At 34.2% G+C, this 23,964-nt stretch overlaps 5 protein-coding genes across 5 annotated transcripts; all 5 read right to left on the reverse strand.

The window, feature by feature from the left end:
- Positions 1-10,099: 10,099 nt before the first annotated feature.
- On the reverse strand, positions 10,100-11,476 carry F4812DRAFT_458770 (kinase-like protein; the record flags this gene model as incomplete). Its single annotated transcript, XM_047937410.1, has 4 exons — positions 10,100-10,450; positions 10,505-10,722; positions 10,782-11,050; positions 11,196-11,476. 4 exons carry the CDS (start codon positions 11,474-11,476, stop codon positions 10,100-10,102), a joined length of 1,119 nt encoding a protein of 372 aa, XP_047790649.1.
- A 2,513-nt stretch (positions 11,477-13,989) lies between these two features.
- On the reverse strand, positions 13,990-14,673 carry F4812DRAFT_458771 (uncharacterized protein; the record flags this gene model as incomplete). The annotated part of the gene is made up of 1 exon (XM_047937411.1): positions 13,990-14,673. The coding sequence occupies one exon, from the start codon at positions 14,671-14,673 to the stop codon at positions 13,990-13,992; it is 684 nt and encodes a 227-aa protein (XP_047790650.1).
- A 2,595-nt stretch (positions 14,674-17,268) lies between these two features.
- F4812DRAFT_470939 (cytochrome P450 4V3) lies at positions 17,269-19,342 on the reverse strand (the record flags this gene model as incomplete). The annotated part of the gene is made up of 4 exons (XM_047939035.1): positions 17,269-17,565; positions 17,646-18,554; positions 18,614-19,140; positions 19,211-19,342. 4 exons carry the CDS (start codon positions 19,340-19,342, stop codon positions 17,436-17,438), a joined length of 1,698 nt encoding a protein of 565 aa, XP_047790651.1. The 3' UTR covers positions 17,269-17,435.
- A 729-nt stretch (positions 19,343-20,071) lies between these two features.
- F4812DRAFT_470945 (uncharacterized protein) lies at positions 20,072-22,202 on the reverse strand (the record flags this gene model as incomplete). Its single annotated transcript, XM_047939036.1, has 7 exons — positions 21,353-22,202; positions 21,036-21,293; positions 20,807-20,979; positions 20,587-20,739; positions 20,458-20,523; positions 20,214-20,383; positions 20,072-20,118 (listed from the first exon to the last, which is right to left on the reverse strand). Exons 1-7 carry the CDS (start codon positions 21,503-21,505, stop codon positions 20,072-20,074), a joined length of 1,020 nt encoding a protein of 339 aa, XP_047790652.1. The 5' UTR covers positions 21,506-22,202.
- A 398-nt stretch (positions 22,203-22,600) lies between these two features.
- F4812DRAFT_363138 (uncharacterized protein) lies at positions 22,601-23,504 on the reverse strand. Its single transcript, XM_047931872.1, has 3 exons — positions 23,274-23,504; positions 22,928-23,213; positions 22,601-22,865 (listed from the first exon to the last, which is right to left on the reverse strand). Exons 1-3 carry the CDS (start codon positions 23,362-23,364, stop codon positions 22,832-22,834), a joined length of 411 nt encoding a protein of 136 aa, XP_047790653.1. The 5' UTR covers positions 23,365-23,504; the 3' UTR covers positions 22,601-22,831.
- Positions 23,505-23,964: the final 460 nt, after the last annotated feature.

Consider the following 23,964-nt stretch of genomic DNA (forward strand, 5'->3'; position numbering starts at 1 on the left):
ATTTTTAAGCTCTTTATATTTTATTTACCTTTTTAAATATAAGTTAATTTAATTATTCTTTATTAATAATTTCATAATTTTATTTAATAATATTTTTATTATAATATTAGTTAAGTTATATATATTATAAATTTAATAAATATTATTTATTTTTTAATTTTTATAAAATTGCTATAAAATTATTAAGTTAATTATTAATCTTTTTTTATTAATACTTCCCATTTATATTAAATATTAATATAAAGAAAAAAAATTAATATATAAAATAAAAAAAGCTTTTAAAATTAATAATTAATTTAAAATAATATTAATAAAATAATAAATAATAAAACTTACGTTAAAACTTTATACTATTTTATAAATTTTATTAATAAATACATTATAAATAATATATTTATATTTAATAAAAAATTAATAAATAATATTCTTAATAATTCTAAGCTTATTACTTTAATCCGTAAATCCTTTATTACTTAAAATAATAATATAACTAATTTATAAATTAAAATCTTTATTATTTATAAATAACTTATTAATAAAAATATATAATTATAAATTTTAAAAATCTAAATTAACGTAATTAAATCTTTATAATTAATTATCTATTTACCATTTAATTTTAACGTTAAAAACTTTAATTTTTTTTAAATTAAGTTCGAAATGTTAAGTTACTATTAAGTAATTGAAAATGGCTTTAAATTAGCATATAGAAAAAATATACGCTCTTTAAGCCCTTTATTTTACAAATTATTTAACCATATCCGAAAATTTAATATTTAATAACACCAATTTTTCAATTTATCCTTTTTAAATAATTATAATCCTATAATCTTTATTATAAATAATAATATAAGAACTATTAAAGTCTTTAATCCTATTATTTAAAATCTTTTAAAGATATATTTTAATCTTTACTTTAATAAGTACTTTATTTTCGGCAGCAAGGAATTCCGTTATACTTATATTTAAAATATTATTTATTTAAAAGTTAATAAACTTAAAAAAATTTATATTTATTATTAATAAATAAAAGTTAAATATTAATAATTTCATATATAATTCTTATTAATAATAATATAAATAAGTTTTAAATTAATAAGTACTTAATTTTGCAAAATTATATAATAATTTAATAATATATAATAACGTCCTTTTAAAATATTTATTTTTTAATTCCGTTAATAAATATACGAAAATCGTTTATTATATTAGCATTTTAAATTAAATATAAGCTATAATAATATTCCTTATTATAATTTTTATTCCTTAATAATAAAATATAAAAACTAATATTAATATTAATTATTAATTAACTTTTTAAATAATAAATACGTATATTATTATAAATTCCTTATTAAGATTACCATATCTTTAAACTATTAAACGTGATTTTTCATATAATTCGAAAATGTTTTTACCCTTAATTTCTCAAACCATTCGTAATTTAAAAATTATTACTTTTTAATATATTATTATATCGTATATTTCAAATTACAATATACTTTTATCAAAAAGGGCATCCAATTTTTTTATATTTAATACCTTATATAATTTCCTTAATATAATTATTTTACTATTTACTTAAAGTTATAATACCAGGATAAAGTTATTACGTTTTTTAATATTAATATATAAAATAATAATATATAATAAATTATTAATGTATATAAGATCCTTTTCCTAAATAATTTAATAATTATTAAGGTTAAAAGTAAGATTAGGTAATTCAATTTCGATTTCCTTTAATAGGACCGGGTTCTCCTTAAGTTAAATATATAATTTAATATATAAACTTTGGAATGTGGATATACTATTTAATATATTTAAAATAATTATAACATCCTTTTTAATAACTGTAATAATTTTATATAATCCCTTTTAACTACTTTTCTTTTTATAAACTAATACCTCGTTTTTAATAAATAAAGATATAAAAAAAGTTATTTTAATATTAAAGCCGTTATAAATATTTAAGGCATTTTATATAAAGCATTATAATTTAATCTTTTTAATCTCTATTATTATTTTTTAAATTACTTATATCCTTTAAATTTATATGGTAATAAGTAATAAATTTATATTAATCTTAAAGTAAGTGCCGAAAATAAGTAAAGTTAGGATAAAGCCGTCCGGATTAACAGTGTTATTAATTATTTTTATAATTATTTAAAGGTATAACATTTTTAAATTAAAATCCTTAAGTTTATTAATAATAATTTCATATATTTTATAAATAAAACCATAATATCTTTTAACCTTCCCGATAAATTAATAGGCCTTTACTAATATTTAATAGCAAATAACCCTAATTACCCGTACTTTATTACGGAATTCGGGATTATTAAAGTTCGTATTCGCATTATAAGAAATAATATCGGATAATTTAAAATAAATATTAATTTAATATTTTTTTAATATTTCCTATATTTCTTTAATAATAATATTCTTTAAAAATTATATTGCTTAAAAACTAATAACTATATTAATAATATATAAAACCGGTTACATATTTAAATATATTATATTAATAATTACTTTATAATTAAATTCTATATTTAAGTTTTTTAAAGTAAACTTAAATTATTAAAAAGCTTTTCCCTTAATTTAATAATGGTAATAGAATTTGTTAATTTTTTTAAAGCTATTTATATTAATATTGTATTTAATTTTATCTAATAAGTTATATAGTTTACTAATTAACAGGTGACCAAAATACGTATGCAAATATCGCAGTTTTGTTTTTATAAAATAGGTAATATCTTTTAATTAAAATTATAAATGTCCCCATTTTTTTAACGTTAATTATTATGCCGTTTTTATATATAAATTAATTAATAATATTATTAAAATATATTCTTAATTAATCCAAATCTTTTAATAATAATAAAAATAAAATATTTAATTTTATAATATAAAAATTTATTTTGCTAAATAAAATATCCACAATAATTGTGCTAAATAATTTAATAAATAATTTATTATTAAATTAGATATTAATTTTTTTAACGTAAATATTATTTATCCTTAATTATTTTTTTAAATGTTCTTTAATAAAAGTTAAATATTATCCTTTTTTAATTATAAATATTTAGGCTGTTCCTGTATTTAATATAATTCTTTAAAAAGTATTCTTCGTATATTAATTTAATATAAAAATAATATCAGATTTTAAATTGTTTAAAGGGAAATAAGCAGTAATATAATAATAAAACACTTAATTAAATAAATATATAATTATTATATATAAGTTATTATTTTTATCTAAATTTATTATTAAATAAGTTATTTTATTTCCTTTATAATTAAATTTTAAATCTAAGTTTTTAATTTTTTTATAATTTGTTAAAAATATTATATAATTTTTTTTAACTTTTTTTTATTTATATTTTAAATATTTAATAAATTAATATCTATCTTTTTTACATATTTAATATTATTGTTTTTAAATTTTAGAAAATTATTTTATATTATATTTATTTTTTTTATTATTATAATAATATTTATAATTATATAATAAATATAATTATTATTATTATTATTACTATTTTTATTTATTATAAATTATTTTATTCTTTTTATTATTTCGTAAATTTTAATAAATATTTAAAATTTATTTACTAAATTTTTAAAATATATTAATAATTTAAAAAGGATATATTATAATTAAGGTATAATTTAATAAATTCAATATATAATTATAATAAGTTATTACTTTCTTCTGAAATTAAAACTTAACGCCTTTTAATATAATAATAATTTATTAAATAAAATTTAAAATATTTTTATATTAATTTTCCTTTTATTTTACTTTTTTATTTTAATATTAAAAAAAGTAATAAAAATTTAATTATAATAATATTAGATTTTATTTTATTTTATATTAAAATATCGTTTTATAATTAAATATATATTTATAAAATATTAAAATTAAAATATATTATAAAAAAATAAATAATTACTTTTTTTAATAAAATAAAAAAAAATAATATAAAATTAAGTTTATTATATTTTAATTATATAATAAATATTTAAAAAAAATAAAATTTATTTTAAAAAATATTATATATTTGTTTTATATAATTATTTTTATTATTTTATATTTTTTTTAAAATAATTAATAATTATTAAAAAATATATTTCGTTAAAAATTTATATTAAAAAAACATTATAATAAATATTTCTTTATTAATTATTAATTAATATAAAAACTTATATTTATTAATTATTTAATTATATAAATAATAAAGTTATTTAAGAAGAGGAAACGTAATTTTTAATAAATTAATTTCCTCCTTTTTATTTAATGCTTTAAGGAACTGCTAATATCATATATAAACCACTTAATGGCGATTTAAGGGATTTAAAAACATTTCCTAAGACTAGCAAATTAATTAATGCTCCTTATATTAAGCCACTATTATATATTAGGTTATACCTTTATTTATATCTTTATTAAATTATATATATAGGATTATTAAGGTAAATATTATTAATAATAGCCTGGGGAAGCGTAGCTATTCCTTAATAAACGGGGGGAGGGAGGGAGGCAAAAAAAGGGCCGGAAATTTAATGTTAAAAGGGTTAAGTTACAAGTTTCTATATTTAAATAAGTGGTAAAATGTAGAAAATTAATAATAAGTTATTAAGGATAAAAGGAGATTATTTTATTACTTATAAAATTAATAATATATATATTATATATAAAAAAGGAATTGCTTAATTAAAATAATAAATTATATTAAATTTTATTTTATATATATTAACATTTAAAAATTATAAATTATAAATTATTATTATAATATAATATATATATATATATATAAATATTTATATATTTAAATAAATTAATATTTTTATATTAATATATTAAATTATTTTTATTTAATTATTTTTAATTTATTTAAATTTTATATTAATAATTTATATAATAATATAAAATTAATAAATATTTTAATATAATTAATATTATATTATTTTATATAAATACTTTATTATATTAATATAATTTAAAATATTAATTATAAAATTTTTAATATATTTATAAAATTTATTATTATAAATCCTTAAAATTAATCTTAATATTTATTTATTATTTTTTTAAAAATATAAATATATAATATATTTATATTAATAATTTCCAAATTTATTAATATAAATAATATTTAAATTACTTATTATTTAAAAATAACTATTTAAAAATTAATTAATTTTTATTTTATAACTATATAATTAAAATATTAAATAAAAATTATTTATTTAAATATATAATTTATTAAAGGTTATAATTTATTTATATTTTCTATTTTAATTAAATTAATTATTATAATATAAATTTATATTTATATTAAATTTTTTAATTAAAATATTATAAAATATTTATAATATATAGTAAATATTAATATATTTAATAATATTAATAATAAATTAATATTATAATAAATAATAAAAAGTTTAAAAAAATTAAATAATAAAATAAATTAATAATTTATTATAAATTATATATATATTTATAAATAAAAGAAAATATATTAATATTATATATATTATTATAATAAAATCTTTTAAATTATTATAATAATAATTCTTTTTAATTTTATTAATTTATATTATTAAATCTTTAATAATATTAATTAATATTAATAAATATATATATATAATATAAAGTAATAAATAAATAAATTAAATAATAATAAAGGTAAAATTAATATATTAATAATATTTAAAGAAAAAAATTTTTATTTAAGGTTAATTAATAATGTAATATCTTTTTATATAATAATAATGGATATATTATTCCTCCTTTTAATATTAGCAATAAAGCAACTTATCCCTAATAAAGTGCTTACGCGCCGATGTTACATAACCACCATATAAAAAATTTAAACCTTTTAAAATTGAAAAAGTTATTTTAAATATTAATTATAAATTATTATTATTAATAAAAATAAAATTATATTTAGTTTTTTATATCTTTTTATTAAAATTAACCTTAAAAATATATTAATATAAATTACTTTAAGTATTAAAGTTAATTAAAAATATAAAATCGAAAATATATTAAACTTTAAATTATTTAACAGTTAAGTTAAGTACTTAATTAAATAAAAGGATTACTTATTAAAAGAAAATATATAAGAATTTATTAAATACTTTAAAAATGTTTAGGAATTTATTAAGAAATTTTATTATAAAAACCTTAACTGTTTATAAATAAGGAAAAATTTAAACTTAAGTTAAAATCCTTTTAAAAGAATAAAGGATTATCCTTAGAAGAAATATTAATAAAAGGATTATTAATATTATTATTTTTACTTTAAAACGTAACCTCCTGTTCCTTTTTTAAATTAAGCTTTTTTTTATAACGTATTATTTTAAGAATTCTTTTACTAAATTCCTTTAACGTTATAAATATTAAATACAGTTTATTTGTTTAGAAATTCTTTATTAAAATTTAACTGTTTTTTTCAAATAAGCTTTTATTTTTACTTAAAAGGAAAAAAGCTTATCTTCTACTTTAATATATTTTTTTAAACAATTAAATTTAAAATTAAAACAGTTAAAAATATTTATTATAATTACGTTATAACCAAATTGCTATTTTTTAATATAATAATTATAAATTTAATTATTAATAAAAAACAGTATAAAAATTTGCCGAAATACATATATAAAAAATAAGGAATGTTTTTAAAACCTAATAAATTAATAATATTAACCTAATTATTATAAACTTTATATTAATATATACATTTTTATTAAAATTTAATTACTTTATTTAATATTTTAATAAATTAACAAATAAAATAAGATAAAACATTTTAAGGATAAAAAGGTTAAAAAGAAAAGAATAATGTTACAAATTAATAATAAATGTAAAAAAGGAATAATCCGATAATGCTTAAAAGCAAGGTTTAAAAATATAAAATACTAATAAAATCTTAAAAGGTATTATTAATATTATTAAATTTGTTAAATTTATAAAATATTATATAAAATATATATAGATAAAAAGGTTTATAAGTATATTTAAATTATTATATATTTAATTATTAATTTAAATTTTATATTTAATTTATATAAAAAGAAAAACTTTAAGCTTTTTTAATAAACACTTTAAATATTTTATTAACATTTAACTTATATTATTTACTATTTACTTAAAATTAAAACCTTAATTATTACACTTTATTAAACTTAAATATAAATTCATTATAATTTTATTAATTTATATTATTAAATTTTTAATAATATTAATTAATATTAATAAATATATATATAATAAAAAAGTAAATAATAATAAAGTAAAATTAATATATTATTAATATTTAAGGAAAAAAAGTAAATTAATAAAAAATGAAAGAAAACTCGTTTTTATATAATTTAAAGTATATAAATACTTTTTTCCATTAAGTACGTACCGTAATAAAGTACGTACTTATGTCACGCAATTATTAATTATAATATTAATTATAAATGTAAATTATATTTAATATATTATAAAATTTTTATAAAAAATTTATTAATAATTTATATAATAATTAAATTAAAATTTTAATTTATATTATTATTTAATAAAATTTAATTTATAATTTAATTAATTTTAATATATTTATTATTATATTTTTATAATAAAATATTAAATATTTTTTTAGTATAAAAAACTTAAATAAAAAATATTTACGCATTTAATTTAATAATATATTTAATAATAATATTTTTATTAAAAAATTAATTTTTTATATAATAATATTATAAATTTACGTTATTAATAATTATTAATATAATTATATAATATATTAAAAATATTATATAATTTTATAATATATTTAATATTAAAAAACTAATTTTATTAAAAAATATAAAACGTAAAATTAAATTTAATTTTTTTATTATAATATATTATTAAAATATATATATTATTTTAAATATATATGTAAATTATTAACTTATAATTTATATTATATTATTAAATTTTTAACGAATTTAATTATATCATTTAATTTTTAATAATTTAATAATTTAATAATTTAATAATATATGGTTTACCATTAAATACTATAAATTCTAATAATAAAAAGTAAATATCTTTTCAAGGGTTTTAAACTGTTAGATCACATAAAATCAAAAGGGGCACGTAAAAAAAAAAAGCAAATGAAGGTAATCAACGAGATAATAAACCTAACGATAGGCTTGAATAGCTTTAATAAACTCGACGATTAACAAACTGCTATGTGTTAACATCTGATAACGCTTGACCTATCTCTCTTTCGATCAACCTGCTGGATCCAGTCTCCTTATAGATCAAGATATCGGATACTCGGCTTGTATCTGATCCGTATAATAGACTTCAACTCTAATATCTCGTATCCACGTAATCAACCTTATAATCAACCTTACTAGGTTCTAGATCACTGCCTCATCCCTGATACGTACGTATCCTAGTCCTTTGACTGTCAGGATGGTCCCTGACATTAACTTACATTTCATACACTTTCGCAATGCACGGACACTACTTATCTCAGCAGGGTATTAAGGCAAATGAAAAGCATTATCGACGTAGCTATTTATTCAATTAATACCTCCTACTAGATTTGGGTTCGCTTATCTAAGGCATTCTTACCTTGTCTATGCTAATGAATTTTCAGTCTTGCTTTTTTTGTTTTTTTTTTGGTCGGCCAATACGGCGTTCGACATCATGCAAGGCAAATTGTGAGGGTGCCACTCATGAGCCACGGACGTGGCTCCTCCTGCTCTTCTTCAGTGTTGAGTGATTGTTTGTATATATAAAAAAAAAAAAAAAAAAATCTTTTCTTTTACATAGACAATACACACACACTTGTCACAAATCATGCAAGTTGCCTTGCTTAAGTTTAAAGAGACCGATGGTAGCTAGGTCCCTAACGGACATCTACCCATACGAATATATAATGAGTGCACATAGCCCTGGAACGTATAGCCATATCTCGCTAGAAGTAGTCGATCGATTTTTTTTATATCTTGCCAACAGCTCTTGAAGGGGCAATTCTCACATGGTCTATCTTCTCATTTTACCTCTTAGGAACCGTAAGTTCAAATCCTAGATCAACTTTCTCAAGTGCGAGTTTATTGCAATGAATAATACGAAGCCTCCAGTTCTCATATTTTATTCTAGTCTTTGATGATAAAAATCTTACTTATCTGAGTTTTAGGTACTTTAGGTATTATATCATCTATTTACACATAGTCGGTACGGACTTACGGAGTTAACCTACTCTAGGCTTATGGGCGTTACAAAGTCCTAGGTTAGGCCTTGATTTGAAAGAAATACCTCGTTTCAGGGCCAGAGCTGGCAATGTCTCAGACTCTGATCCCTCGCGAGAGGCGCAATCAGCCTTAAACCCAGTAAGGATTGTATCCCATTTGCTAACTTCCAAACACATGGCAGACTGCATATATGCAAGTCTCATCCTGTGTGTTGACCAAGAAAGCTTGAGGTAACAGCACGCTAGGTATCACACTCCCACATATAGCGCCACGGAGTCATGATGACTTTAGCGGTGGATGATGTTTGAAAAGAGGATTTACCCGAAAGTGTGCTTAAATCCAGTTTATAACTACCAATGTCATCTGAACTCGTATGCAAATACGTACCTACCTAGGTAGGTACTGACAAGTAGGTCCAAGTATAATAAGACTCAAAGCATAAGAAAGTTAAGCATTAGTGTGGACCAAAGATGCAAACTATCATTTCATCACTTCTTAGAAGATACCTAGTATCGCTACCCGTTTTACTTGCTTAACGCCGACTTTCGTCACACTTCCATTAAAGCCTCTAATCTAGGTAATTAATTATATGCAATATCGACTTACCTGCCTCGATATTAGGTATTAGTGATTAGAACTCAAACCGTGCTGAGCTTGGCGCGGGCCTACGGGGCCATTAACATTATTGCTTTTAATGTCTGTAGTCTATATCTCTATCCCTCAAAGTCCTTTTTATCAGTCTATATCCGGTGTTGTGTCCTGTTTCCCGTGCCTCGAAATCAAATCTTTGAAATCAAAATGCGTGTGTGGTACTGTTTTGCCGTAAACCTGATAATCGCCAATCCCAAGGTATCAATTATTCCTCAACATCGTGAAACCAAACATGATCGAGGGCTTCCCGCGCCGTGATTCTCCTCCTGGGATCAAAGTTGGTCATCTTCTTGATTAAGTCTTTGAAGTCCGGGTCGAGTGAATCGCTTTTCCAGAGCGAAAACGGCCTTCGGGGGTTCTTCGAACCAAACGAGTCTTGCAAGCGATATAGCTCGCCGACCCAGGGGTGTCTTCGACCAAGATAGTCGACGAAAGCTTCGTAGTCATCCCACTCGGCAAAAGTGGAGATTTGCCGTTCTAGGATGGCGTTGGTAAGATCGACGTTTGGCGCGCTGTCGATCCGGAAGATGACCATTTTCAGACGCATGAATACGAACTGTACCGGCATTAGTAACCTGCAACACAGAAAAGCGAAGTCCGTCAAACTCACCACTAGCGCCAAGGAGAAGATGTCCGACGGCTTTCCGACTGCGCCCTGCACGTGCGCCTCCGGGCTGCGCCAAAACTGATTACCAACTTTAAGCCCACGCAGAGCCTGCCCAGGTGGGATGTGAGTTGAGTCTTCAAGGTCAGACAGTTGCACACGGTCTACGACGATTCCATCTGGGGTATCCCGATAGTCGACCATGATGTTGTTTGCCTTGATGTCTAAGACATCACATTAGATTAAAGTCCGAAGCTTAAGTCCGAGTGGGGGAATTACACACCTAAATGAGCGATGTTCTGGTCGTGCAAAGCAGCCAGTCCTCGTAAGCTATCTCGAAGGATGCGCTTTTGCGCGGCCAGAGAAAGATCCTTAAAGGCAAAGTTGAGAAGATGGTCCGTCATGTACTCATTGACAAACATCTTCTGGTCAGGAACGGTGTCCCGCAGCGCCCGCAAGTAAGGCGAGTGGTTAAACCTTAACTGCAGAGGAAGCGCATAATTGTATTCGTTCTCAAATAGACTCTTCAGAACGAACATCTTCTCATTTGCCCTAGAAACCTTGTTAGTCGGGTTGAAATGTGACCCACAAACGCAAGCGTCGGATAGGGCGAAACAAAGAGCCAAAAAATAGCAATGAAAAATAAACAAATAAAAATAAACTAAAATTCTGCTGGAGAAGCTGTAGCTTAGCTTACCTGGCGAGATAGACCAGGCGGTCTTGTCTGTCCTGCAGAACATTTTCGATGGTGTATTCGCGACCAGAGTATCCCTTGAGGATGACTCCGGGCTCAAATTGCTGAGAACCGGAGAAAGAGGTGACGCTGTGCGGAACGGTGCTCGCTTTGCGAATGCTACCGCCGAAGCGAGCTCCGGAGTTGTAGTGGGAGGCTACAGTGGATAAATGAGCACGGCCAAATCTGGAAAGGGGTTGTTTGAACGCGGTCAAAGCTGCCGAAGTAACGGCGCTGCCGCGCATCGTATCTCAATAAAAAGGTACGGGAGAAAAAAAAAAGGAAAGGAAAGGAAACAAATCAATCAAGTAAAATCTAATCGCAAAAGAAGACTTTTTTCTAAAATGAAAAAAACAAAAGAGTGAAAAGAGAGTGGTCGTATTGATAAGAAAAACGGATTGTGTGTGAGTCTCTTTGGATTTATGTTGAAAAGGTAAAAAAAAAAAAAACGCCTAAAGGGTGGCCAAAGGGAAAATGTCGCAGGGCTGCTAACAGAGTTTTGTTAGTTCCTCTCGAAACGCCGCATTCAAAGAGAAGTAGCGGTATCCACTCAGTACGTTCACGTGGCGAAACTACAAACGGTAAGTTGCTTAGCGTTGTCAGTAGTTGGTTCACCGTACCATCCGTGCCCTACGTACCGTATCCTGTACCATATCCTGTACTGTATGGTCAGTTGATGCTTACTGTAGAATTTTACTCACATTTTACTGGGTTTAGGCCGGGATCGCACCTTGTCTGCTAGGTACCTTAGGTAGTCTGGACCTGCTTGTACCTACTGAATGTAGTTGTCGCTTGATTTTTCTTGTGCGGATTGTTGTACCGAAATGAGAAGCCTGGACCCCTTGGGGATGAGAAGGGGGAGAAAGGAATAGATATGTTTTTATATCGTATTTTTGGATAGGGGTACCGAATTCGATCTTACTAAATCGAACTGATTGGAATGTATAGATTATACATCCAGCTCTTGGCCATTCACCGAGAACTATCGTGGCGTTTCCGTTAGACACCAGAATCGGAAATCCAATTTATCAATATTTATCTAAGGCAAGGGGAAATTTTATTAATGAGTTGCCGAGCTACGCCACATAGGTGTTCAACTTTCAACTCTTATGTTTTAACAGGTAGTTAACTCATAAAGATAACTAACACACAATTGATATACAATTGAATGAAATTGTTAAATATTTTAAGGTACCAGAATTACTTCGTGTGACTCGAATGAGGCATTTGTCTTACGTCTTGGTTGTTGACGTTGGCGTGGCGTGGGGGGTACAACCCAGGTGACCGACCTGGAACCGAGCTATCCGCATTGATGTTCTGTTTGAATAAGGTCGCTGAGGTTGCGTCGAATAACTCACCACCACGTTGTTTCAGAAGTGAAGTGAAAAGCTTCAATCAGGCATTGTCTTTTTTTGTTTGGCTAGAAATTGTATATTTATAGCGTATCACAACAATGAAGCTTTTTGGGCAAGGCTTTGTTAAAGCCCAAAAGGGGCTATTCGAACCAATAAAACGTTAGCCTTATCAAATAGTCTTTGCATTTCACGCGGCTATCATGCCATGATACCCTCATGCCTTAGCGTTAGCCTTACAAGAATATTCAATTATATGATACGGAAACTCATAAAAATGAATCGCAAAGGTCGTTTCGCAGTGGTTCTATATCGTTTTTCTCATTTAGGCTTATATACCTATCTCCTATGGAAATATGACCACTGTCACAATTCTATATGACAACTCATTTCGACTCGTCGGACTTGTCTCTAGACCTAGCGCTTCATAGAGCTCCAACTGTCTAATGTTAAAAGTTAGGATATGGCTTGAAATGAATACTAACAAAGAATAGTTACATATTTGACACTATGAAGGGAGTAACTCCAAGCCCAATTACCGGAACCCATAATAAAGTCGTTGTTTCTAAACGAGTGCAGAAGGGGCCTAGGTCGTAACCACATTCTCTTTCATTGATAGTAATATCCAATACTTCGGTATGATAAATATGTTCGATAAGAGACACGGTTGGCTTTGCTGAAGATGTTTACTCACTCTTCTCTGCCGTCATTATAGAATTGGCTATGAAGCTATAGTATAAAACTCAAACCACCACCACTAAGCGGGTGCCGTAAAGAAGAATTTAAGCCTATAGTCAACATGGATGAACGCTAAGAAACAACACGTGGAAATTGGTCGATATTGTACACTAGCAGTCGTAGTGTCAATTGGCGCAGTCCTTATTAATCATGAAATAAGTAAAAGATCTTATAGACGCTAATCCCGATGCTATAATTTATATCATAGGTATTGCATGATGTAAAGTACAGTCCTTATAGGTGAAGATGGCAATGTCAACCCCTTAAGGTTAACATCGTTCCGTGTACCTTTTGGTAACTATCTTTCGAACCCTTGCAAATCACAAACAGCCGCAAGTCGATGCACATGTATGCAATTTGAGCAAGCTGTCAATACTGATGTAAAACTCTCTTTGAAGTATTAATAACGCTATCTAATTAATTGCATGCTACCTCGCTCATCCATGCCTCATTCATAAGTTCTTGACCTACCCACCAAAGGTTAGAGTATCAACCCAGTACCGAACGGACTATTAAAAATCCAATAATTCCAAGCCCTTTCATTCCTTCATCCAATTAATTCTCAGGTACTAGTGTCATCGCATCATACACGCTCCCAGTAGTCGTATCCATTATGCTCTGATAACAGGTACCTAGCTGGGTACCTGAATAGCGTTTCTCCACCTTCCTTAAATAGCGTCCTGAACCACGCGCGGCACCTCCTGCAGCACCGCACGCTCGCGCTTCGGTTCGCCGTCGGGATGCTGGCCGGCGGCAACAGTATTAGCAGGGCGGTGCTGCTCGAGGACGCTGGGGATTCCGCTGGGTCCAGCCACGCCAGTCGGCCTGTGGTGCTTCTCATCCCGCTTCTCCTGGTTGCCGCGGCCGTGGTCCTTGTCGTCGCCTGGAGGGGGTGGACGGTGGTGATGTCCGGAACCACCGGTCGGGTGCGGGTGGTGGCTGCTCGGGTGTGTGCGGTCAGCGTCCCGTCCCCACAGGCCGTTGCCGCTTCCTGGGTGCTCGGTTGGGCGAGGGAAGCCGCCGCTCGGGTGAGGGAAATGGTGGCTAGTTGGGTGAGTAAAACCCCAATGGTCGCCTCCTTGCCAATCGCCAGAGGAAGGAGTAGGCCGGTGGTGCTCTGCATCTTTCGCCCACGAACCGGGGCTTTCGGGGTGGCGCAGGCCCCCAGTAGGGTGTGGGAAACCGCCAGTGGGATGCGGGAGACCACCGGTGGGTTGCGGGAGACCACCGGTGGGTTGCGGGAATCCGCTATGAGATACGGTGGCCTGGGATTGCTCCAGGTTTCCGAATGGAGCTGCCGAGCTGCCTTGCAACGAGGCTGCTGCTGCTAAGAAAGTAACGAATGATCGCATGGTCGATATGTTGTTGATATGTAACTTGTTTTGTAATGTGGAGAATGATGGGTCAGGTACGTATACCAATTTTCAGGTATGGCCTTGATGAACGAGCGAGAGCTGCTACAAGTAAGAAGAATGAAGGTAATTGCTGGTTTGAGGTTGAAACTGATGGAAATAATTCTGGACCGAAATAGAGGTTGAGCCAACTCCCTTATATGCTCGACATGTTCTTACTTAGCATCATACACGGCAGTGTAGACAACTGCCACAATGCCGCTATTTCTCTTTTTCGACCCTGTTTTTGACGATCATGGCTTCCGCACTTACTTCATGGTCGTGTTGATCACTTTGAATAGTGTATGAACACGCCAGATGGTTGTGCATACACAGCATAGTATCGTGGGTCAGGTACGACCTAAACACCATAGTTGGCCACCCAGCCACTATAATTGACGTTGGTATCCATTATACCTTGATCCATTTCTACACACAGGTGACGAGTCCTAAGTCGTTCTAAGTAGCCGGTCAGAACATAGATTTCGTGATTGCTTGTACATGTTAGCAATTTTCAAGGTGTCGCCATAACCATACTGACAGATAACCTATTGGATGGTCAGGTCATTGTAGATAGGATTTTGTAGAGCCTCTTGACGTAGTGATTTGATCCGGCAGGATTATGTGGCCCAGATCCAACCTCGTTCCAGCCATCCAGCCATCTCACTTACACACATCGGCAGGTTTTTTTTAGTACCCCTGACTTGCCCTAAATCAATTTTTCGGGGCGATGGGGCGCTACCTTAGGTACTATTTAGTCGCAGCATCAAGTACCTTGATGGCCTGGAAACAGAGACATACTGTGTATAACGTTTCTTCATATGTTCAAAAGGCTGTAAACGCCGGTAAACGCTGAAACATTGGAGCGTAACTTGCCAATGTATGCACTGTGTACATACTTTCACATGGCGACGTGGGATGTGGGGTGCTATTTAAAGCTTTTAGTGCTTAAGATCAATCCCTGTATCATGTCTACTAAGAGACAGATCAGGCCTTATTCGGATAGCTATGCGCCAATCGTGGATAACTTTGATGGACCGATACCGTCACCGCTGCAGTAAACAACGAAAGTCAACCAAGGAATATGACATGAAAGCTGGGTAGGCCGGTAGACCGGTAGGTTGGGATTGATACCCGAAATCCTCAAAGCAGTTTTCTCATATCACGCTTCTAGAACGCTCCAAAATATTTCAGGTTTGAAGGATCGTGAGGGGGGTTTGGGGGTTTGGGGAGACAAAATGAGTGAAATGGAGGGGTCGTACTATGGAATGCGCTATGGAATGCACTACGGAATACATATTGCGCCAGTTCTAGACTGGCTGACTGGACGTATGCAGGCAGTTGAGAAAAATAAGCTTTTCTGGACCTCAGTCAAATGCTTGGCATTCAATTTAGAAGGACCCTTAATACATTAGTTTAGGAGGTAACCAGTTACACGTTATCTACCGTTTTCTTTACCATAGTAATAATTTAGGTACCTGTATCTATCAGCCTGTAACATCAAAACGTGCGCTTGATCTGGGACGTTGGTGGCAATACACCTGAATACTTGCACCATTTACACATTACACCACCAGAACATGAAGAACGTGGGATCCGAAATAGGACAAGCCGAGTAACCAGCTGGAAGTTTACGCGGCAGGATTAACGTCATACCGCTGTAAGAATAGTAACGTCGGCCGCTTACGACAATCGCAACCCGTTGAAGACGGGACTCTACTACAAACAACAATGATTGTTCGCATTGTTATTCTAATTTTAGCCCGGCTGTTGATTCAGAAATGTGCCTGCATGAAACTGATATCTTAAAGGTGATTCCAATTTTACCATTCAGGTTTGTACATTCATGTTTGGTGTTCTTTGAAGATGTTTGATGCGCCAAACAACATCATTTGATAGTTCGACATTCGAATACGGCCGAGAGGAGACTTACACAGTCACACTTTGCCGTTGTATCAATTCCAATCCTCCATCGGCTCCTACAAATGCGAATCAAGGGAATCAAGGTGAGACACTCCAAGAAAATAATCTAGTAGCATCTCCCACGGCTAATATCGACCTAAATCTTTGGGGGATTGGATTATACGCACGCATTGAGTATATAAAACGGTCAACTACTAGGAATTATCAACTACACTTTGCGTAACTTTAAGCTACACCGACTTGTTAACCTAATATAATAGTAAACCACGTTGATCCTAGGATTATTCGAGATGTGAGCGTCCGACGCCTGGGATGATGTGGAGATTGAAAAGATGGCATCACCATAACACCATATCTACCTTGCTCGATATATTTATTCGATCGTTGCTACTTGTCGGTGAAGTCTACAGTCCCGGATATCCCATCTTGCGTGATTCAAAAGGAATATGGCCAATTCGGTCTGTCCGTATCATTACGCAATCATTGAGACCGTCGTCTATCTTTAAAGACACGACTGATCCTACTAACAGCCTGGAGTAAAAAGGTGGTTAATCCAGAAAAGGGGCTCCCAATAGGTATCTGACCTAATGTTTTAGGACCAGCCATAATATTCAGCCTCGAGCCATAATCGCTCGCCAAGATGAATATCGACGATGAGCTACATCTACATGTCCCAGCGAATATTCCAATTTACAGTATGTATATCTGAGTGTAAGTACAACAGTAATGGGGACCAGACCTTTGAATTCCCAAACCAAGCATCGTGTCTATATACTATTGACGAGCCCAGTCGACCGCTATCAGATGGACGGCTCGTGGTTCCGTAGTCTTACATGCACTGGCATGCCATCCTTCGGATGGACTGGCCCATCCCCGACACCGTAAAGGCGTCTACCATTTACAATGTGAGTAGGAGTCGCATTAGGTCCTCTGTTGTAAGAAGTTAGCTCAGCTTTCAGCAACATAACTTGCGTTCAGGAGGGACATGAGGGTTGGGCTCAGGTACTCACTGCTTCTTGTCCCACTCTTCCCATGCCTCCTCAATGTCAAACGTACGTGCTATTAATATAGCGACCAGTCTCAGTTCAACCATTGCCAGCTCCATTCCCACGCAGTTTCTGGGCCCTAGAGAGAACGGTATCCAGGCTTCCTTAGTAGCAACGTACAGCGGATCACCCTCAGCAGCCATCCAGCGCTCCGGTAAACATTCGTTCGGTCGCGGCCAGTAGTCGGGATTGCGCTGCACTCCGGGCGCTCCCACCCAGGGTCCGAAGCCTTCCATAGGATACTTGGTCGGCGATCCCGGGACGGTAATGAAGAACCCTGGGATGTGATCGCTATCGCGGACAGTTGCCGCCAGGGGGAACAACCTTAGTGTCTCCTTAATTACACCCAAGGTATACGGGAGCGAGTACAAGAGGTGAGGCGATGCGATCAGAGTGTCCATGGCTTTTTCCGGGTCAGTCCCTAGAACGGAATCATGCTCGGCCCGGAGCCTCGCCAAGCACTCCGAATTGTCTTGCAGTAACTTTAACATGAAGCAGATCGTCGACGAGGTCGTGTCGTGGCCGGCAAACATAAACGCTTTCAGATTCGCTATGAGTTTCTCGACGAAATCATCGTCGAGCTTTTCTTTAAAGGCACCGTCATCCTCCTTATCGACGTGCTTCATCGCAAGATCGACAATCGTTTTCTTCTGGCTCGCGTTGACGTCTGAATGTAACCGTTTTTCTATCTGCGGAAGTAGGAATTCGCGCATAGTCCGATTGTTCCGTTTGAGAGCTGTCCGGTGCCAGAGAGCCAGAAGAGAATACAATGCGCTTGACTTTGACAGCTTCCCCATCAATCGAAGTTGTTCCACCAAGGCAGCCTTGAAAGGGCTGGTCGATGGATTCGACTGCTCATGCAATCGCAAATCTCTACTTTGTGTCAGTGCACTGAAGCGTATAATAGCCAGGCTTGCCACGTTTATACTAACACAGATGCTCTGACAATGATGTCAAAAGTCAGGTTGATCGTTCTCTTCTCGAGCTGAAAAACGGGCCCCCACTCTCCACCCTTACCGGCCATATCTTTAAGCCCATTTGCGAATATCTGGGCCTCTTCGATGAGTTCCGGGAGAAGAGCCGTCAGGTTCCGCTGGCTGAATCCGGGGTTGAACATCGAGCGCCACTTCTTCCACTGCTCTCCTTCCGTAGACACGATGTCCAGGTTCTGCGTCAGCGGGTGCATGTAAGCAGTGGTGACATAGTCCTTCGGAAGACTCTTGGCCTGCGTGAACTGGGCCGCGGCCACGGGGTCAAATACGAGCACGAGAGACCTCGACATAGGCCAAAGGTCTAAGTAAATAACCGGCGGTAATTTATCATGGCCCGGAAAGTACTTGCCGACATTCGTGGCGAGCCAGTAATGGAATTCATAGATATTGACATCCGGAGGGCAAACTCCGCGAAAGGCTGCAAAGATGGGAAGATGGCCGAATAATAGCGAATGCGGTAGTATGGGCTTGGATCAATTAGTTTGGCATTATACTCTTTGGTTTTGAATAGTTGGTTAGTTGGCTGGGCTAACTTACGATTCCCTGGGCTTTCAAACGTCTTACTCGACTTCGTTCAACATATGTTTTGTACAGGAACCGTAATACAACGACAGCGAGCAGGACGTACAAGCCCCGCATGAGCGCGAACACCGCATCAGCCTTCGCCATGTTGTGCGCCCTAAAGCTGTCGCGAAGCAGGTTAGAAAATTACGATGCGCGAGGTGAAGAAAAACCCATGGGTGGTATATCTACGGTTTAAGATGTTCAAATATTCACGAAGTTATTTGATACTCCATCTGCAGAGATTACAAATGATAATTTGGAGATTTATAGAAAGGGGTAAGGATCTGCGGATTTCTCGGCTGGATTTATTTATTTTTATTTCTGCTAATCCCTGAGTATACGGGGTTCTTCGTTATATCAGGTAAAGGTACCTAAACCAAGCTAACCTAAGGCTACTTTAGGTAAACAATCATTCCCTTTGCTTTAACCCACCGCTACGTGTTGGGCAAAGCTTGGTTAGTCGTGCGTCTATGCTTACAGGTTAGGTACCTGTAAATACACCGGCATGGGTTCAGACTTTTCTATTGACGAGCGAAAGCCGAACTCACGCAGCAGATTTAGCCCCCCAAATGACCCCTAGAACAGGGTCCAATACGAAGCACCTAGTCAGCTATTATAACCAGCGAGTCGGAAACTCCAGATTATATAATTCTCCATTTTATTCACCCCCAGATGCTTTAGATAAAGCACACATATGGAATAGCGGGTTAGGCGAAGGAATTTGTCAATTTAAACCACGGCGTTATCGAAAGCTGAGCTAGAACTTGGCTTCAAACTAAGAAACCCATGCGCCGGCGGTTCTATCATTCGACATATTCTTTCTCGTCTCGGTTTTTAGTATTTCTTCGATATTTGGGGGCTCCCAGGGATTTCCGATAACCCTGGACAAGTTGTCAGCTTCTTTTCCGAATCATTCCGGACTCCAAGTCTTTTCGACGAATTCAGGGAGAGACGGGTAGGGAGGTAGGTATCTCACAAGAATCAATGTCTTCTTTGACGGTCCTGTCAATCTTGCACTTGTTCTGGTTGGCGATTGGCTGCGTGGTCAGTGTAGGGCAAGTGACATAGCACGGGGTGTCCATCGTCCTTTGGAGAGCATCGCCCTTCCAGCCGAACAGATAGTCACCATGACTACCATAACCAGTGCTACATAGAAGTCGGTGTCAGCAAAGTGCCTTTTAAGCGTTGCCTTATCGTGAGGCGCGGGGCTGCTTGCTTACTGGTCACCCATGCTCCATACAAAGGGTTGGGATCCGTCCTCAGGCCATTCTTTAGGGTCGTTAAATCTTCAGCAGTTAGAATTCAAGACGAACAGACGAAACGCAACGGGGGTAAAAGGTGAAACCTACTGGCGCGTATCCCAGATCGTCTCATACATGAGCTGGGGAACAGGGACGGGATGACTCTCGGGGCACGGGCCTTGTGAATCGAAGGTGCCGCTAGCTGGGTATGCCATGTGGCTCATGTGGTCCACGGTGTCGAGATTCTTCCCGTCCCAGCAACTAGGTTACTATATATCAGCGGGCTATTCCAACAAGCTCAGTATGCCTTATGCGTTCCTCCACTCACGTTGGGAAGCGAATGTTCGCCATTATACCTGCAGGGCAAGGCTTGTTGGGGAGGTTCTTCGTCTCGGGGAAACGAGTGGTCATGTCCTGCAGACAGGTGTAGGTGACCTGCTTATATTTGTTGGCCTTCTCCGCGGTTCGTGCCATCGCGTCGCCGACGAGCATACGAAATCCCTAAACATATTAGCTTGCTATACTCAGGACGCGACCGAGGATAATAAGAGTTTTACTGGCTTGAAGGCCGTGACCTTCGATCGTTGCTGGTAGTCGGACAAGCCGTTCTGCATGTAATAGACGGTCATGCCGCCCTCCGCGCCGTCGAACCCGACGTTCGGTCGAATAGGTACACGCTTGAAAGTGCCGTTGCGGGCTCTGAAGAAAAGCACAGCGGTCCAATAGTTCGAAGTGTCCTCGGTGAACTGGCAGGTCGTGCAAGTAGACTCGCCGGGCATATCTTTAGCGGGGTCCATGGTCACGTTAAGTGAGTTCTACGTTGATCATTAGCTCCATATCTACTTTCCCCTCTAGCCGTACAGCTGCAACTTACGCCGCCGATGATCTGGTGTAGATGCGGCGAGGGCGCCATGCCCGGATTCACTAACGGGTCGATACGGTCAACTACCAGCTGGGAGCATGAAAATCGAATCAGCGCGCTTGCTGGCGCAGCTAATGCTAGCGCGGCGAGCGAAGTCAACTGCATTCTGTTCACCTGGCTTCAAGTCGATGATGCGGCGATCATCGTATGAGTAAGAGCAGCAACTACAGATATAGACCGCAAGATGAAAGGGTCGCGGCAGGCTTAATGTTTTTATTCATTCTCGGCACTGTATTTTTATATGGTAGCCCGGCTAGTCACCCTAGTAGGGTGAATAATAATGGGATTATAGGACTACGAAGGCTACATAAATTAGACTTTGGTGGTAGGTACTCAATTCTGTTAGATTGGCCACAACACAATTGGCCATTCTCTGGTTGATTACTGCTTTTCGAAAGAGGAAAAACGAGTATTGGCGACTCGAGGGTAACTTAGCGATGTTCCCAACTGCCGTAAATAGGTTGACTATATTCTTCCCTAGGCACCTAGGTACGTTTCCGAATATGTCAAGATCGATATTAGCCGGAATGGGGTAGTTCCAGTTAGTTATAGCCTCCAAAACCCCATGGACTATGGAAATGGCCGGTCCAATCAAGACGGACAGAATGGAAGATATCCTAGGGTGTAAGCCAAACACTGAAGTAGCCAGTGACTCCTGCACCAAACTGACTGTCTTCTTAAGGGGTACGCACACTCAAGTATTTAGTGCCAACACGGATAGAGGTTTGGGTTCAATATAAATAAAGGACTGCTCATTTGTGACCGACAAGCATTGTCGATGTCATTGGCTTCTTTGAACTTTTAGTATCTCACTTGATAGGACGAAGGGGAATACAGTATCGAGTTATCAGATGAGTTCGGTCCTTCACTTATTATCAAATATAGATTGATGCAACCATCTGACAGAGACACAAACCGCTGAGCCAAAAGTGTATTTCTTAATAGCACAATTGCTATTACAGTCTATCTGACCATGAGTGGTATTGCCACTCACACCATCCTTTACCTATACTCGCCCCATGACTAAGAATTAGCCGCCTAGAAGCGCGTTTAAATTTACCATTATATAGTATTAGGTGGATTGTCTGGACGCGAGGACATAACATGGAACTCTATGCGCTTGAGTTCCCAAAACAGACACCAAGACATACTGGATAATGCGGACATTTCCCCGGCGCATTCGATCAATAACAAGTAGATATAAGCCTGTGTTGCTATAGAACTTTTCTCAATAGCGTAACATAAGATCCAAGGAGAAGTAAACTTCTTAGGAAGAGCCACGTCTCTTCCACTCCGCGTAGAAGGAAGTGACAAGTAAAGCACACCTAAATACACAACGCCCAACCAGAGTAACCAAGCTACCAAAAAGGAGACTAAAAAATCTCTAGAAATCTCTAGCAATCAGCCCATATTTCTATCCATCCATTCCTCTTATTTCTGTCCTGGAATGATGCACGAGCAGAATCTGATTGGGAGCGGTTAGTTTCTATATATCGACCACGGAAACAGTAACTCGTTGAGTCTTACTTTCCAACCCGGCTTTGAACACAAGTCGGTTCCCTTCGGGGAATATGCTGCGTGCACGAGAGGCGCACGCAATCATCAGCAGTCTTGCAGGGATAGTGAGGACTGGCTGTCCCGGTTGGTTGAGGATAACTAGTAGGGTGTGGTCTGTGATGACTACCTCGACCTAGAGGTAGATAAACACTGGTTGGATGAGGATGATGGGGTTCACCCGTGCCCGTGGGTTTGTGGTGATGGTATTGCCATGTCGAATGCTCCGATGGGACTATAGGAGGGCTAGCTTCTCTCCCTACTCATTCATTGTTAGTTTCTGTTCGTGATCTCTTGTCGGCGACTCGGGGCTACGTACGCCATTCTGGAATGTTGTAGGGCAGTTCAGCCTGGACACCTGCTAGGCAGATGCTAATGAAGACGGAGAACAAGGACGTGGAGGTCTTCATTTTAAGTGTCGTAGTCGATAATCTATAAGTGCCTAGGAAGCTATGGTGTTGATTATATGACGCTCGTCCGACGTGGTTATGATGTGATAACTCAAGGAAATACCGGAATTTCGACGAAGGTGGACGGTCTTTAAATAATAGAATTTTATACCGAGCTTCCAAAAGCTGGCTATGCTAACTTATCCTCATCATTCCGTTATAGTGAACGTACAGAAAACAAGACCATAAACTCCTGCAATGAAGTATCCAAGTACCTGGTCCTGGCCGGATTGCATGTGCAGATGGCTTCTGCATCATCCTTCTGGGATGATATTCCCTGCTACGATCGGCACGTTCCCGCTGCTGTAAGCGCATCCCGTCAAGTTAGCCTAGTGCTGAATAAAGCCGCTCCGTGTTCAGAAACGCCTAAGCTCGAATGAGGCGCTATGTTAGAAGACACAGAATTATCGATATCCAACTCGGCGGACCCTGACCGAACTCCTATAACTACCTCCTAATGTACGTCAACGAATCCACAACGATCAAGCAAACGCCGGACGGCCATTAAAGTGGCTAGGCTGATTTGGCGTCGTGGTCATGCCGCGTTATGATGCAGAAGCT

This window comes from Daldinia caldariorum (assembly GCF_022478825.1).
Source record: "Daldinia caldariorum strain CBS 122874 unplaced genomic scaffold F4812scaffold_7, whole genome shotgun sequence".
Lineage (NCBI taxonomy): Eukaryota > Fungi > Ascomycota > Sordariomycetes > Xylariales > Hypoxylaceae > Daldinia > Daldinia caldariorum.

Coding starts and splice junctions, on each gene's coding strand:
- F4812DRAFT_363138 (XM_047931872.1), bottom strand. CDS start 23,364: ATGAAGACCTCCACGTCCTTGTTCTCCGTCTTCATTAGCATCTGCCTA. Junction 23,214..23,273: donor CTACAACATTCCAGAATGGC/GTACGTAGCCCC, acceptor ATGAATGAGTAG/GGAGAGAAGCTAGCCCTCCT. Junction 22,866..22,927: donor GTTCAAAGCCGGGTTGGAAA/GTAAGACTCAAC, acceptor GCTCCCAATCAG/ATTCTGCTCGTGCATCATTC.